General features: G+C 37.3%; 4 protein-coding genes across 4 annotated transcripts; 2 read left to right on the forward strand and 2 right to left on the reverse strand.

Annotated features, from left to right (window-relative positions):
- The first annotated feature begins 317 nt into the window (after positions 1-317).
- On the forward strand, positions 318-5,163 carry SIGA (sigma factor A). The gene is made up of 10 exons (XM_011077460.3): positions 318-478; positions 674-1,432; positions 1,604-1,802; positions 1,892-1,984; positions 2,968-3,096; positions 3,237-3,290; positions 3,371-3,448; positions 3,570-3,632; positions 4,330-4,442; positions 4,865-5,163. Exons 2-10 carry the CDS (start codon positions 753-755, stop codon positions 4,971-4,973), a joined length of 1,518 nt encoding a protein of 505 aa, XP_011075762.1. The 5' UTR covers positions 318-478; positions 674-752; the 3' UTR covers positions 4,974-5,163.
- Positions 5,164-5,895: 732 nt separating this feature from the next.
- On the reverse strand, positions 5,896-7,364 carry POLD4 (polymerase delta 4). Its single transcript, XM_011077461.3, has 2 exons — positions 7,119-7,364; positions 5,896-6,396 (listed from the first exon to the last, which is right to left on the reverse strand). Exons 1-2 carry the CDS (start codon positions 7,282-7,284, stop codon positions 6,203-6,205), a joined length of 360 nt encoding a protein of 119 aa, XP_011075763.1. The 5' UTR covers positions 7,285-7,364; the 3' UTR covers positions 5,896-6,202.
- A 177-nt stretch (positions 7,365-7,541) lies between these two features.
- Positions 7,542-9,987, forward strand: LOC105160195 (mediator of RNA polymerase II transcription subunit-like protein). Its single transcript, XM_011077462.3, has 2 exons — positions 7,542-8,086; positions 9,219-9,987. Exons 1-2 carry the CDS (start codon positions 7,677-7,679, stop codon positions 9,859-9,861), a joined length of 1,053 nt encoding a protein of 350 aa, XP_011075764.2. The 5' UTR covers positions 7,542-7,676; the 3' UTR covers positions 9,862-9,987.
- A 576-nt stretch (positions 9,988-10,563) lies between these two features.
- LOC105160196 (cysteine proteinase inhibitor 6) lies at positions 10,564-13,190 on the reverse strand. Its single transcript, XM_011077464.3, has 4 exons — positions 12,830-13,190; positions 12,336-12,555; positions 11,389-11,534; positions 10,564-10,884 (listed from the first exon to the last, which is right to left on the reverse strand). The coding sequence occupies exons 1-4, from the start codon at positions 13,046-13,048 to the stop codon at positions 10,744-10,746; spliced, it is 726 nt and encodes a 241-aa protein (XP_011075766.1). The 5' UTR covers positions 13,049-13,190; the 3' UTR covers positions 10,564-10,743.
- Positions 13,191-13,899: the final 709 nt, after the last annotated feature.

Below are 13,899 nucleotides of genomic sequence, written 5' to 3' on the forward strand. Positions count from 1 at the left end.
AATACTAGTAAAATATGAATTAAGCATATAGTTATTAAACTTTTGGGGGTAAAAGTTGTTTAGTCAAAATGAGATGGTATTGTGAGTAGTGGGAAGTTGGAAATACCACCTCACAATTTATTTATTTATATAATAATGAGGAATTATTATTATGGAGTGAGAAAAGGGTGTGATTGATGAAACTTGGAAGGCTATAGACCACCCAAAGCAGCACCAAATATCTGTAACAGCCAATAGCTATTGACCTCTCCCTCCTTCCATATCCCCTTTTTCTTTTTTCTTTTTTTGTGTTTGTTTGATAATAAAATAAATAATTATCCCAAAGCCCTATGTATTTCCAATTCCAACCAAAATAAATAAATATAACAAGAAGAAGAAGAAGAAGAAGAAACAAACACACAGACGCACAAGTTCTGATTCAGTTGCAACAGAAGGCTCACACCTCCTCTTCTCCATCCTCTACTACTGCCAAAAACAGGTATGAATATGAGACAACATTTGTCATCTATTCATCATCATCTCTTCTTTTCTTCATTCATTGATCTTATCGAACTTGGTTACATTTCAATCTAATCACTTCAAACAACAATTCATACAATTTCTCACTCTCCACTATATATCTTTAATCTTAACGCCAACACCAGCTAATTATCATTTCACGTTTATCAATCAGAGATCCCTCTCCACTCCACTCCACTCTGGTTGCGCTCACTTATACTAAGCGTGTGTGTGATGGTTTCCATTTGAGCCTCATGATCATGGCCACCGCTGCTGTTATCGGACTTAGCACTGGTAAAAGGCTTCTCCTCAGTTCTACCTTCTCCTACTCTGATCTTTCAGACAAGCTTGCCTGCACCACCGATCCACACTATCAAATTGCTTCCACAAAAAATGCCATCACCGCTAAAAAGTCATCCAATTTCATTTCAAATCGACGTCCGCCAGCCTCCGTTAGGGCTCTTAAAGAACACGTGGATACTGCCTCCAACAACTGTACTTTGGAGCCGTGGCTAATTCATGGTTCCACACTCTCAACTGATGAAACCACTGATCCTGAGTATTTAGTCGATGCTGTCCTTCTATTGCAAAAATCTATGCTCGAAAAGCAGTGGAATCTTTCGGCTGAGACCACCACAAAAGCAGTTATCCCCAAAGACAGAGCTCGCAATAAAATTGAAGTCACTTGTTCTGGAACTTCTGCTCGACGCCGCAGAATGGATTCTAGGAAAAAAATTCTTGGTCGAAAATTTCCTGCTTCCCAACTGACTACAAGCAGGCAGTGGCGGTCCATTGTCAGTCCGGAACTACTTCAGAATCGATTGAAAGGATATGTAAAGGGTGTTGTAAGCGAAGAATTGCTCACTCATGCCCAAGTCGTGCAACTATCAGAAAAAATTAAAGCAGGTCTTTTGTTAGAAGAGCAGAAGTCGAGGTACTCAACCTCCGTCCCCCTTCTCCCCAAGTAATATATATGATTTAGCATTTTACTGTGCAAACTACCTATCTCGCAATGTATGCATTCTAGGTTCTTATTCTATATTTTTTACAAGTACAAGTTAGTTTGATATATTTCAATAATATGTTCATGACCTGGTAATTTCAGACTGAAAGAAAGATTGGGATTTGAGCCTTCAGATGAGCAACTTGCAACTTCCCTGCGGATTAGTCGGACTAATTTACAGTCAAAATTGATCGAGTGTTCACTGGCAAGAGACAAGCTGGCAATGAGCAATATTCGTCTTGTCATGTCTATTGCTCAGAGATATGATAACATGGGGGCTGAAATGGCTGACCTTATTCAGGTGAATTTATCTACTCGGAAATCAGGGACAGATTTTATTTAGTTGCAACCATCATGCTTGACAATGTAAAACTTCTTTCACTTATACAGGGTGGTCTGATTGGATTGCTCAGAGGAATTGAGAAATTTGACTCTTCCAAGGGATTTAAGATATCAACTTATGTTTATTGGTGGATTCGACAGGTGAGGTCAATATTAAAAGGGTCCTAATATCTGATCTAAGTTTCGGTGCTTTTAAGATAATTTAATTTGTCAATACTAAAGTGAATACTAGTTTTTTTTTTTGTTAATATAGACCTATTAAGACATTTCACTAGTATTTTTGAACAGTGAAAAATCGAAACCACTACTTGGATGGTATAGTTCCATGCATTTAATTAGATCTACTAGATTTTTACATCTCCATAAAATGCATAAGCAGAAAGGCATGCAGCTCTTTTTGGCGACCCAAAAATGGAAGTAAGAATTTGTTAGTCACATCCTTTCGCATTTTTCACCAAGTCCAACATGGCCCTCTAATCAGCGTTTCCTTTTGTGTTATATGCACATGAGCTCATACATAGATGCATGAGCTGATCAGTGAGAGTTAAGAGAAAAGCATAAGCTTTGCCAATTCGGCTATATGTATGTAATGTGCTCTTTTGAAGTGATAATGGTTTAGAAAGTTCTGTTAAATTACATTTTATCTAATATTAAATTCTCATGAATCATGATTCTTTTTCCTAGGCCCATGGCCCGCTTAATATACTTGGTAATTTGATTTTGTTTCCTTTTAAGAACTGTGATTACTTTAGAAAGGTTTCTGCAGATAATCTATCAAGAGGCAAAGTTTTGTAAGTAAAAAAATGATCAATTTCAGCATGTTGGAAAACAGTATCGCTAATTGAGCACTCCATAGGTGGCCAAATTTTCATCTTTTTCTGTGGATATATACTGCATTAATCTTTTATCTGTATATTAGTTAGTCAAGTGTAAGGTATGAATAGATCATTGATAAGTATTAGTAACATTCACCAGAAATGGACAAGGTTTTATTGAAGTCAGGATAATTTCATTTTTGTTAATTTGTGTTACAGTTACAAGTGTTGGCATTTCACTGCCAGATCAGTATTACGTTATGCTATAATATTTTTAGGCCTGATACTTATATTTTTATCACTATCCAGGGTGTTTCAAGAGCTTTAGTGGAAAACTCAAGAACCCTAAGACTACCCACCCATCTACATGAAAGGCTAAGTTTGATTCGAAATGCAAAGGCCAGACTGGAAGAGAAAGGAATAACTCCATCAATTGATGTAAGTCTTAATGTTGTTACGTGTAAGATTGAGATTCCATGTCATACTTATTGTTCATTACATTCATAAACCTTCAATTTGGAGATCTTCCTTCCTTGTTAAACTTGTGTATAAGTTCTCATAATCCATTTTATACTCAGAGAATTGCTGAATGTCTGAACATGTCGCAGAAAAAGGTCAAAAATGCCACTGAGGTACTAAGACTTTGGTATAATGTGTATAGTCCAATAGATTATATGTTTCTCTAATAACTTTGTAAGATTCATCTTTCCAGGCAATCACCAAGGTTTTCTCACTTGACAGAGAAGCATTTCCCTCATTAAATGGTCTTCCTGGGGAAACTCTTCACAGTGTAAGTAAAAGAATTAGGTCATCATATTTTACTTCATGAAATATGTTACTATTGGTCTGTGCATACTGGCATTAGATTTTTCTTTAATTCTAATCTAATATCTCCATTTCACTTTTTGCAGTACATTGCAGATAATCACGTCGAGAATAATCCATGGCATGGGGTTGATGAATGGGCACTGAAGGTATCACAATAGGAAGTTCATGGAAATGTGATTAGCATGTGAAACTCTTACACGGGAACTAAATTTGTGATAATAATTACAACCATCATAACGGTTACTTTGAGCAGTACCCTACAGAGACAGAAAACCACTCTTGATGACCACTTGATTGGAAGACAATATTGAACTGAAAACAGAATCATTGATAATACTAACTGTTTGCTAGTCTGGAATTGTTTCGAAGGGTTGTGACAAAATTCTTTCCTGCGTACTCTCTCCATATCATAACACAACTTTGGTTGTTGTTGTACCCTTCTCCAAGAGCTATGGAGCTATGCGACAAAATGCTAAGCTGGTGTCCTAGTCTATTAAACAGTAACTACAAAATAGTGATGGACTAAAATTAGATACATCTGTCAAAAATCTTTAAACAACTTCCTCTATATCTATAGATATGCGGGAAAGGGTTAGGCTCTCAGTGAACTAGACCAGAATATGGGAAAGAGAAATGAAGGATAACAGCTGGAGGTAAGTTGAGAGAGTGGCGTTTAGTTGAGAACTACCTAGTGGACGCCATTTTCAAGAAGTATTGAGGTCCTTGTTTGAACCCTCTTCAAGTTATTGATGCTGCATTTATGGATTTTTTGTATCTCTTATTTATCCTTGATAATATTTCCTTAAACTGAAGCAGAAATTTGACTTGATCTTATTTTTGCAGGATGAAGTAGATAAACTCATTAATTTGACATTAAGAGAGCGGGAGAGAGAGATTATACGTCTGTACTATGGCCTAGACAATGAATGTCTCACTTGGGAAGATATCAGTAGACGGTGCGGACTGCAAACTGAATGTTTTTCTTAGATAAAAGGCATATCCACGTCAGATATAGATATTATATATTCTGTTTTGGTCTTTACTGGTTTTATTCCATCTCCTGCAAAATGCTTTGTTTGGTTGCGAAGTGTGATTATATTGGTTGTATGCTCATTCTCTTACACTTGTTTTAACTGCATTCCTCCCACTTGTTTGAAACAATACTATGGTAGAAATTTTGATGTTTTTCAACATATCCACTTGGTTTACTATTTACAACGAGTGCATATGATAGCGGAAAAGAAAACCATAAACCCTGAAAAGTTCCCCTTGATGGAGCTAACCATTTCTCTCTCCATCTTATGAAATGCTTCATGCATATGCATGCAATTTGCACTTTAAGCATGAGCTGATTGATTTTATTAATGTGAATTTTCAGGATAGGTTTGTCGAGGGAGAGAGTGAGGCAGGTGGGACTTGTTGCTCTTGAGAAATTAAAACATGCTGCCAGGAAGAGAAGATTAGATACCATGTTGGTACAACATTAATCTGGAGGGCCTTAATGGACAAAGAAGATCATGTTGTGTATATACACAGGCAGAGAACTCAAATTTTCTTAGATAGCGATTCAAGAAGATTTGCCAATCTTAATTACGGCAAGAAGAATATTAACATACTTCAGAATTCGAAAAAGATGGAGCAAAATGCTTGTATATCATATGGACTTTATTTTGTCTAGTTATGTTTGCACTGCTAATCCTCATTACCTTCTTTTGCAATTGATGAAGATGTATAATAAAGTAGCCATTAGGGTATAGATGTCTTTAATTTCATAACAATTCATAGATTTTTTTAGTTTTAGATGATCTTTCCTGTCGGAGTTTTCTATCAGTTTCAAAACTTTTAATGGACAGTGCCATATGGTTATATCTACACCAATGTGCATACACATTGATAATTGTGAAGCACATCTCTGCCGTTCACATTTTTCACCATCATCCTATGCTATAACTAAGCAAAGGCAATGCATCTACAGCCAAGGAGTTGGGACGAAGATGTGTTGGGCAGAACGTGTTCTTAAAAGATCTGATGTATGGTTTCTTAAAATAACAAATAGACTTATAACATGTACACCTTGCATGTGTAAGGTAGAACATGTTCTTGTCCGTCAAAGTTGGTTGAAAGGAAAGTCAAAGTTGAAAATTTTTAGGATATAAAGAATTCTAAATATGCATATACTACACAATTATAAGTACAGTTTTAAATGAAAAGCAAATAGTCCGAAAAGGTTTTGTACTCTACGATTGAGGTAATTTAAGTAATTTCAAAATTTTATGACCAGCCCTGCTCAAAACCAATGCAAACAACCTCAATCACCAAATGTTTTGTGAGCACAAATGTCCAGAGAATCATAGGCAGAGAGCCCTTAAGCTCAAAGTGGATAACAAAGAAAGTTTGGTTCGTCAGATGTAAGTGAAATAAACCAATACAATGCAATATAGCATAATAATGCAACTTAGAGTCCAAATACATTTACATGAGGTAAAGGTCATAGTACTAGTTACATCAAAGTAAAAAGAGAGCATGAGTATAGCAAGAGGCTACACATACATCAAACTAGAAAGAAAAATTATACATCCATGCCATGCCAACTTTTACTTAAAATCGCCAAACTTTTAAATCCTCAAGACATAATGGCATTAACAACCCAGCACATAAAGGTAAATAGAGCAAGAGGCTATAAGGAAAAAGGAACAAGCAGTAAAGGGCAAGGGGACTAAACACGACCATCCCACAAGCATTCAGAGTTGACCTTCCCTGCCCGCAGCAGATTTTCAACTTCTTTCGGAGGGTGCAAGCCCAAGGCATTTGCCCGCTCCCAGCGGTCCAGTCTGCTCATCCCTAAGCATGGCCCATAAGCCATGTTCATGTCAAATTGCCTTAGAACCTCCTCTTTGTCATCATACTCATCTGTCTCATTTAAAAAATAATAATAAATTAATAGTTGATTATCATAGAAAAACATTGCTCTAAACCATTAAACCAAGTACAATTTTGAAATAATTCTGTATATATTATATCCAGAACAGACTGTTCAGCTTGAGAAACCAAAATAGTTAGCACATATATCCGAGCAATCCAACTGTGTGTAAGGTGCTCTTATAAACATCCTACAGTGAAGCCTCCTGGTTTCCAAACTCTAGCTATGTGTGCATATTGAACTAGAAAATGAAACAGAAAACTCTGTCTCTGCACATGAGTTGACAACGGTAGTACAATTGTATCAAGTGGGAGCCGCAATCTTCTCATAGAGGAGCAAATATGATCTCGCTACTATATTGTATAAATTGAAAATCTATTGTTGATTCAATTTACGTAATTATGAACATGTAATCTTAGAAAGAGATAAAACATCAAAGCGTAAACTGATAGTGGTATCTTCAGCGAACATTAACTAACAACAAAGTGAAGCTGGAAGCAAGAATGACTAGGCAATGATACTGCTTAGTCATACAAGGAAAGCCAGTGAAACCGAGAGTTGCTACTAAAAATAGAGAGATTGCTCTGCAAAATGAAAACAGAAACCTAAGGTTCAGGATACGCAAGTTAGGAGGGTTTCTTAAAATTAGGAATTTTTGGAAAAATAAAAGAGTAAATATATAAGAAATAGAGAAGAGAAGGAGCAGGGAGACCTTGAAGATCGAAAAAGCCATGGGAAACGAGAGCGGGAGGCTGGACGAGGTGGGAGCCGCAGGAGGCTGAATGCTTTGGCTTCGGAGATCTCTTTGATGATTTTGGCTTTGAAATGCCCAATTTCTTCTTCTGTCGGAAGAAACCCTTCATATCGGAAGACGCCATTAATTTATTAGTGGAGGTGGAAGCAGTAATTCAAAGTTTTGAAATTTGAATTCTTTGTAGGCAATGCTAATGGAGAAGCGCAGTCATCATTTTATACCACCACCAAACCAACTATGGGCCGACGACTTGGCCCAATAAGCCCACATTTCTCCCCACTGTCTAAAGCCCAATTCTATAAGTCGTGTGATCTCTCACTAGTCTACTGCCCCAAAAACCAATTAAATAAGTCGTGTGACCTCCTACTACTGCCCTAGTAACTGTAAAACGCGCTCTCTATTCTCTTCACCTTCTGTTGTTTCCTTTTCCTCAACAAACAAACATAAATAATTAATTAATTCATTTCTCATAAGTGTTGAATTGATGTGTGTGAGTGAGAAATATCAATAGCTTCCATGGAAGACGGCAAGTCTGCTATGGCGCATCAGCAGCATTTGATGCAGCAACAGCTACTCTTGCAGCAGATCCAAAGGCAGAAGGACGCTATATCCCGCTTCCCCTCCAACATCGACGCCCATCTCCGCCCACAGCATCCTCTCCTTCACCATCGCCCTCTAAACCCTAATTCTACTACCCAACAAATCATTCCCAATCACATTCACCCTAACCCCACTTCCAACCCCAATACCAACCCCAACCCCAACCCCAATTCCAACCCTATTTCTTCTCCTACACTCGCCAATAATAATCCCCAACAACAGCACCAGCACAAGGCCTCCCTCCAGATGGCTTATCAGGACGCCTGGCGGGTCTGTCATCCCGATTTCAAGCGCCCTTTCTCTTCTCTCGAAGACGCTTGCGAGAGGTTTCCTTCTTCTCCTCCCTCTTATTTTCTTCTGTATTCCCCTGTTTTCCCAAAAACTGAAAATATAGAAATTTCATCACATTCTTCTAAATGTCACATCTTTACATTAATCTACTAAAACTATGTTTTTGTTTGCTTGGATCCCCTCTCCCTGGAATTGTCTGCATCTATATATTTAGTACTCTTGACGCTCCACTGTGCCTTTTGTTTTAAGTTACTCTCCAAAGTAAGTAGAATATTGGTCACTTGGGCCTTATTCTTATGTCTTGCAAATTTGGTTGCATCATTCTGGCATTTATTAAGTTTTTGGTTTCTTCTCTTATTCAATGTGTTCACTTCGTCGTGATAGAACTTATTAATATCGGCATATTTTTGCATAGTACTTAAGGAATTTCACTCAGAAAAACAGCTGCTTGCTCATTATTTGAATTTTCGTGGTGTCATTTCCTAAGTTGTCGCGTTTGAATTAAGTCACTATTTGGACATGGACCTTCCATTTCACGTTTGTTGTGGCATATATTTATGAATATTTTCTGCTGGAACTATATGATTTTCTGAGTTTGGCTGCAACTGTTCTTGGTAAATATAGCTCTTTTTTCTAGCATCCGGCTTAGAAAAAAATACTCAACTGTCTCTCCTTCATGAAGAACAGACGTTCCTCAATTTTCAAAATATTTGTACAGCGTATCAGTACGTGTTTGATAGTGGGTTGTCAACATGATCATCAGCAAAAATGGTTCACTATCTGACTAAGTGAAAAGGAGACACTGTGTCATTTTAGTTTTTAAAGCATACAATGGCATACATCCGACTCTAAATAATATTTAAAGACAGACAAATGAAGGTTGTCTCAGCACTAGGATGTTGGGTGCTTGCAAAAATATTTCAGCCTCGTCTGCAAAATTCCTTGTTCATTGCTTTAAGTTACTGATTAATCCTCTCGCAATCTCATGCATGCATGTTACAAGCGAGAGAAGTACCCATTTTATGGATCTCAAACTATGTAGAACATTTATTAGCCTTTTATTTAGATTCCGTCCCCACTTGCATCTTGTTCAAGTTAATTTGGTTGACCAACCAGTGCAATCTTAATTAAGAAAGTCATACTTCTTCTTTCTTAAATTTTGTGCAGGCTGTTACCTTACCATGTTGTTGCAGACTACGAAGCAGAGGAAGATGACAAAATCCTTGATTCAGCCACTACAGGCCAAATTCTTTCTCGCTCTCAGCAGTGGGACCACAACATTGCTGCCAAAGTTGCAGAGTTCACTGCCACATTCGAGAAACAAGTCCTTGCATTCAACATTATATCCCGTAAACGAGGCCTCGGGGAATTCCGAACAGAGGAGAAGTTGATGATGGAGCAATCTCTTTTGCAAGACGAGAAGCGAGCGCTACTTGAATTGAGGGCTGAAATGGATTCACAGCAGAAGGCTAGTCGAGAAACTCATGAAGCGAATATACAGATGGCTGCCATGGTTCATGCGGAGCAAGCTCGTTCAGAATCACAAGCCCATGCTGAGATGATGTCACGAGCCCCCATAAGAGCAAGTGCTCTTGGTTCTCGAGGCAATAATACAGTTGGTCCGGACATGGGTGAACAGGAGCAGGACTTCCAGCAGGATGATATGATAAATGGATGGGGCAACAATATACAAAAGGATGATAAGGAGCCGTCTGAGGACTTCTTGAATGATGACGAAACAGAGAATGGAGATGCAGCACTGCAAAGTGGGTGGCCCGGAGGTGGTGAGTTGGATTTGAATGCAAGATAATTTATTTCCGCTTCAACAAAGTACTTTGTTTTGCTAGTACTCCGGGTTAACAGTTTATGGATGGCGCCTGTAGTTCATTGCTTATCTATCCTGTTAGTTAATAATCTTACTAGAATCCTTCCTCCACTACTCTTGCATAGAATAACCAACGATTTAGCGCTATTCCATAACCATATATATATATATCTGTATATAATTAATACCTCTTTCCTCGCAAACATATAATTTCAACCAAACAAATAAACAATATTCTTTTTATATTTTACATATCCAAAGCCAGAAGCCCAATTTTACAACGCAAAGCATGAAAGAGACTTTGCTCGTTGATCTTCTTCTCTTTTTCCACTTTGGATTGTTAAAGAAAACTACCACACCGCAGCAAAATAAGAACTATTGATGCTGTAAAACAAGAAACAAACGAAGCCTCATACAGACAGAAACAGCAGAAACACTATGAACCATGGAAGGAAGGTTCAGTTAGACCCATTAGACTCCATATTTCAGTGCTTCACACCATATAGTCAGTATTCAACGGGCTGGTGAAATAACCTAAGTTGCATAGCCTTGAGACATCTCTTTCCTACATTAACACACATCAATTCTGTATTTGTGGTTTGCCAAATATGTATTTATTTCAAGTCTGGAAAGACCTTATTTAGAGTCGTCCAAATTCAAAACAAAGCAAAGATTACGTGTCACAGATACAAAACTAAAAACCAATATTGTTAGACGAGTCAAATGTAAAGTTCCAAGGAAACCGATATCTGAGACAGTCAGGCCATGGCAATTCCAAAAGAGCAACTTATAGTTTTCTATGTCAGCATAACCATCAACTTCTAAACTGTTTTCAGCATTAGGTGTCACATGCCATTAGCTTCATACTTAAGAGTGATCAAGATCCACCTTCTTCAAGTTGAAACCACCTTCTTCTGTGCTCTTATGCACCTCAACCTTGTACTTCTCTTCTTTTCCTCCTCTCTTGACCTTGAGAAGCATATCAAACTTCGCTGATGTGTCAACAACCTATTGCAGGAAAGTTTTAATCTTAGTTGTCACATAATGGCCCATGCAGAAAAAGGCTTATAATGTGCTAAGTACCAAATAAAGTTCAACATAAAATTTGGACCCTGGCAAATACATATAAATGATACAACAGCAGTTGGAAAAAAAACGCTGATAAAGAACTTGCATCGAACACTGATGCAAAACATGGAGGGACTATATACGCAACCACTTGAAAGCTCATGTCTCAAGCATACCAGACTGCTACCTTCCTCTTCCTTATCATTGAAACTCATCAATTCATTTAACAAGACTGTAAGCAACACCCACTCTTAGCATGCACCGCACAACACTAGCTGTGCCCTCACTGTCAGCATTGGACAAAGGTCTGAGAATTGTACATCTCAGAAGAATTAAGAGAAGTTTTAGGTAAGTTCATGAACACACTAGACAGAGTCCACATCAAATTATGAATCACTACCAATTGATACTTTAACCATGCCAAACATTCAAAATATTACCCACCTCTGCATTCGCATGGACCACCTCACTTAGTTCATAAGGGAATAATGAGTTAGATCTCTCCTGAATCGTCTTAATAGCATGATGAGCAGCATCCTGAACAACAGGATCGTGTACTGGCACTGGTCGCCATCCGGAGACCTGATCATCTGGTATGAACACAATGTTCAAGCACATGATTCAATAATAGCTTTTTAGCCATCAACTTATTTTAGTAGTCCACCAGATTAAAAGGTGTGCCAAAACCAAAATAAAGAAATTACCTTTTCTTGTTACAGCAAAAATCAGAAAACAACATTTACCATGAAGCTGATGATCAACAAAGAATCAAGCAACCCCACAAGAAACATGGATTAAGGAGAGAGTAGGGCCGTCCAAAACACAAATCCTAAGTGGACATTAAAACTTTGTTGATATGATTTCATTATGTTTTAATAGAGATTTTTTCAGTTATAGACCAAATAAACTAATGAATTTCTTGGTAAATTTTTAAACAAACAGCTCCAAGAAGCACAAATGGGAACATTACAACATTGCATTATCCCCATCTTAGTTTTAGCTAAAACCAAGCGAACAACATCATACCCCCACCATGGATCACCACCAACGCTTGTGGCAGGGTCATCAGCACAATTCCAACATGGCCAACTACCATTTAAGCAATTCTCTTGGTTTGCTCTGGTTACAGTCTATAACCAATCTGGATCAGTTTCATAACAAAGTTGGATAGAGAAACAGTAAAAACTTTGAAATACCTCTAAGACCTGCAAACCAACTATATATATATGTATGAACTATATAAAGACAGAACAAGAAAACAAGTATCACTAGTGTGGACGTAATGGCCCAATGATGAGAATGAGACACATCAGCTTCTCAAGGAAAACAGGTACACCAAGTCCAACTTAATCATCTAAGGAAATAACTGCATGAAGACAGCGGTCGGCTACCTGTCTTAGCACCGAGGTCTGAGGAGGTAAAAGAAGGAACATCTCGAACATGTTTGAATTCTTGTAGTTGTTTAAAATCCATCCACGGCTTTACCCAAATTTTTGCCTCATAAAGTTTCTTCTTGCCGGCATCAAGAACTTCGAGTACAAGATGGTGCAGGGTACCTGCGACAACTTGTTCTCGTGCCTCCACAACCCTGACCAGCTCAAGTAATCCATTCTGAGATGAAAAAAGAAATCTGTTGGACTACTGATCTATTAATAACGATAGAAGGGAATGCGAACACCAGAGGGGTTATGAGTTGTGGTTTTTGGGGCATTGTGAGCAAATCTTTTCACGATAACCCCTAAACCGAAAGTGGGATACGACTACGGAGAGTTGTTTCTTGGATCTACATCCTAATTCAACATGTAGTTGTATCGAAGAGCTCCTAAACAATTAATTAAGTAAAAGGGCAAGAGGAAAAGAAAGTGAAGTAGGAGGAAAAGTGAACCTCTTTGGTATTGTGTTGGTCAACAGCAAATCGGGCGAGGGAGTGGGTGTCGGGGTTGGAATTGGAATCATGGACGCCCCCTAGAGTAGCCATGTGAATGACTTGATTATCGTTGTCGTGGCAAAGGCCTAAGTTTTGTTGAGGAAGGACGAAAGAGGAAGAGAAGAGGGAGAGGAGGGCAGCAGCAGAGAGGAAGATGGAGAAAGGCAGAGCTTTCATTTCAGTTGGTATTGTGCATTTGGTAAAGAGAAAGGATTAGGAGGAGGACGAGGCGGTGTTGGACTTTTCTGCTCTAAGCGCCAGCGCTTCTTTCTTTCTACTTTCTCCCTCCCCAGTCCCCCACCTGTCCTTTCAATTGCTTAATCACTAAGCGCTCTTACTTACTTTACGCTCATACATACATATATATATATATATATATATATAAGTAGAATATAAATCCAAATATTTAATAAATACCGGTGTGTGTTTCATGTATATGCATAATTTTTAAAAATAAATCTAAATAACATATTTATAAAAATTATATTATTAAATTTTTCTAGTTTTAAAAAATATCTAAAATATATATTAAGATAATAAATTAATATAAATATTTTGATTTATAAAAAAAATTGACAAATAAAGATAATAAATAATGTAGGAAAAATTTATATTTGAAAAATATTATAGTTATTAAAAGAGAGGGTAAATGTTATATTTAGTCCCTTAAATTTTTGTTTAAAATCACTTTTTAGTCCCTCAAGTTCATCTATTTTAGCATCCCTAAATCATAATTTTTTGTCTCGATTTGGTCCCTCTAACTATTTTACAGGAAAAATGTAGCTGGAGTTTGACTTTTTGAATGATAAAATAGTCAGTTTAAATTTGATTCTTTCACTTTAGTCTTTTAAATTTATAAAATTATCGAATTAGTCCTTTTTCATAAAGAAAAATATTTTTTTATATTTTTATATGGTATGAAATTATTCTTTTGTATGAAAAAATGAAAACTTTGAACTCTTGTGAACATAATATTAACACATTGCTTAACTTCAAACAAAAAATAGTGTCTTTTTTATTATTTCAAA

The sequence above is a fragment of the Sesamum indicum genome, linkage group LG4 (assembly GCF_026168435.1).
Source record: "Sesamum indicum cultivar Baizhima isolate 11 linkage group LG4, ASM2616843v1, whole genome shotgun sequence".
Taxonomy (NCBI): Eukaryota; Viridiplantae; Streptophyta; class Magnoliopsida; order Lamiales; family Pedaliaceae; genus Sesamum; species Sesamum indicum.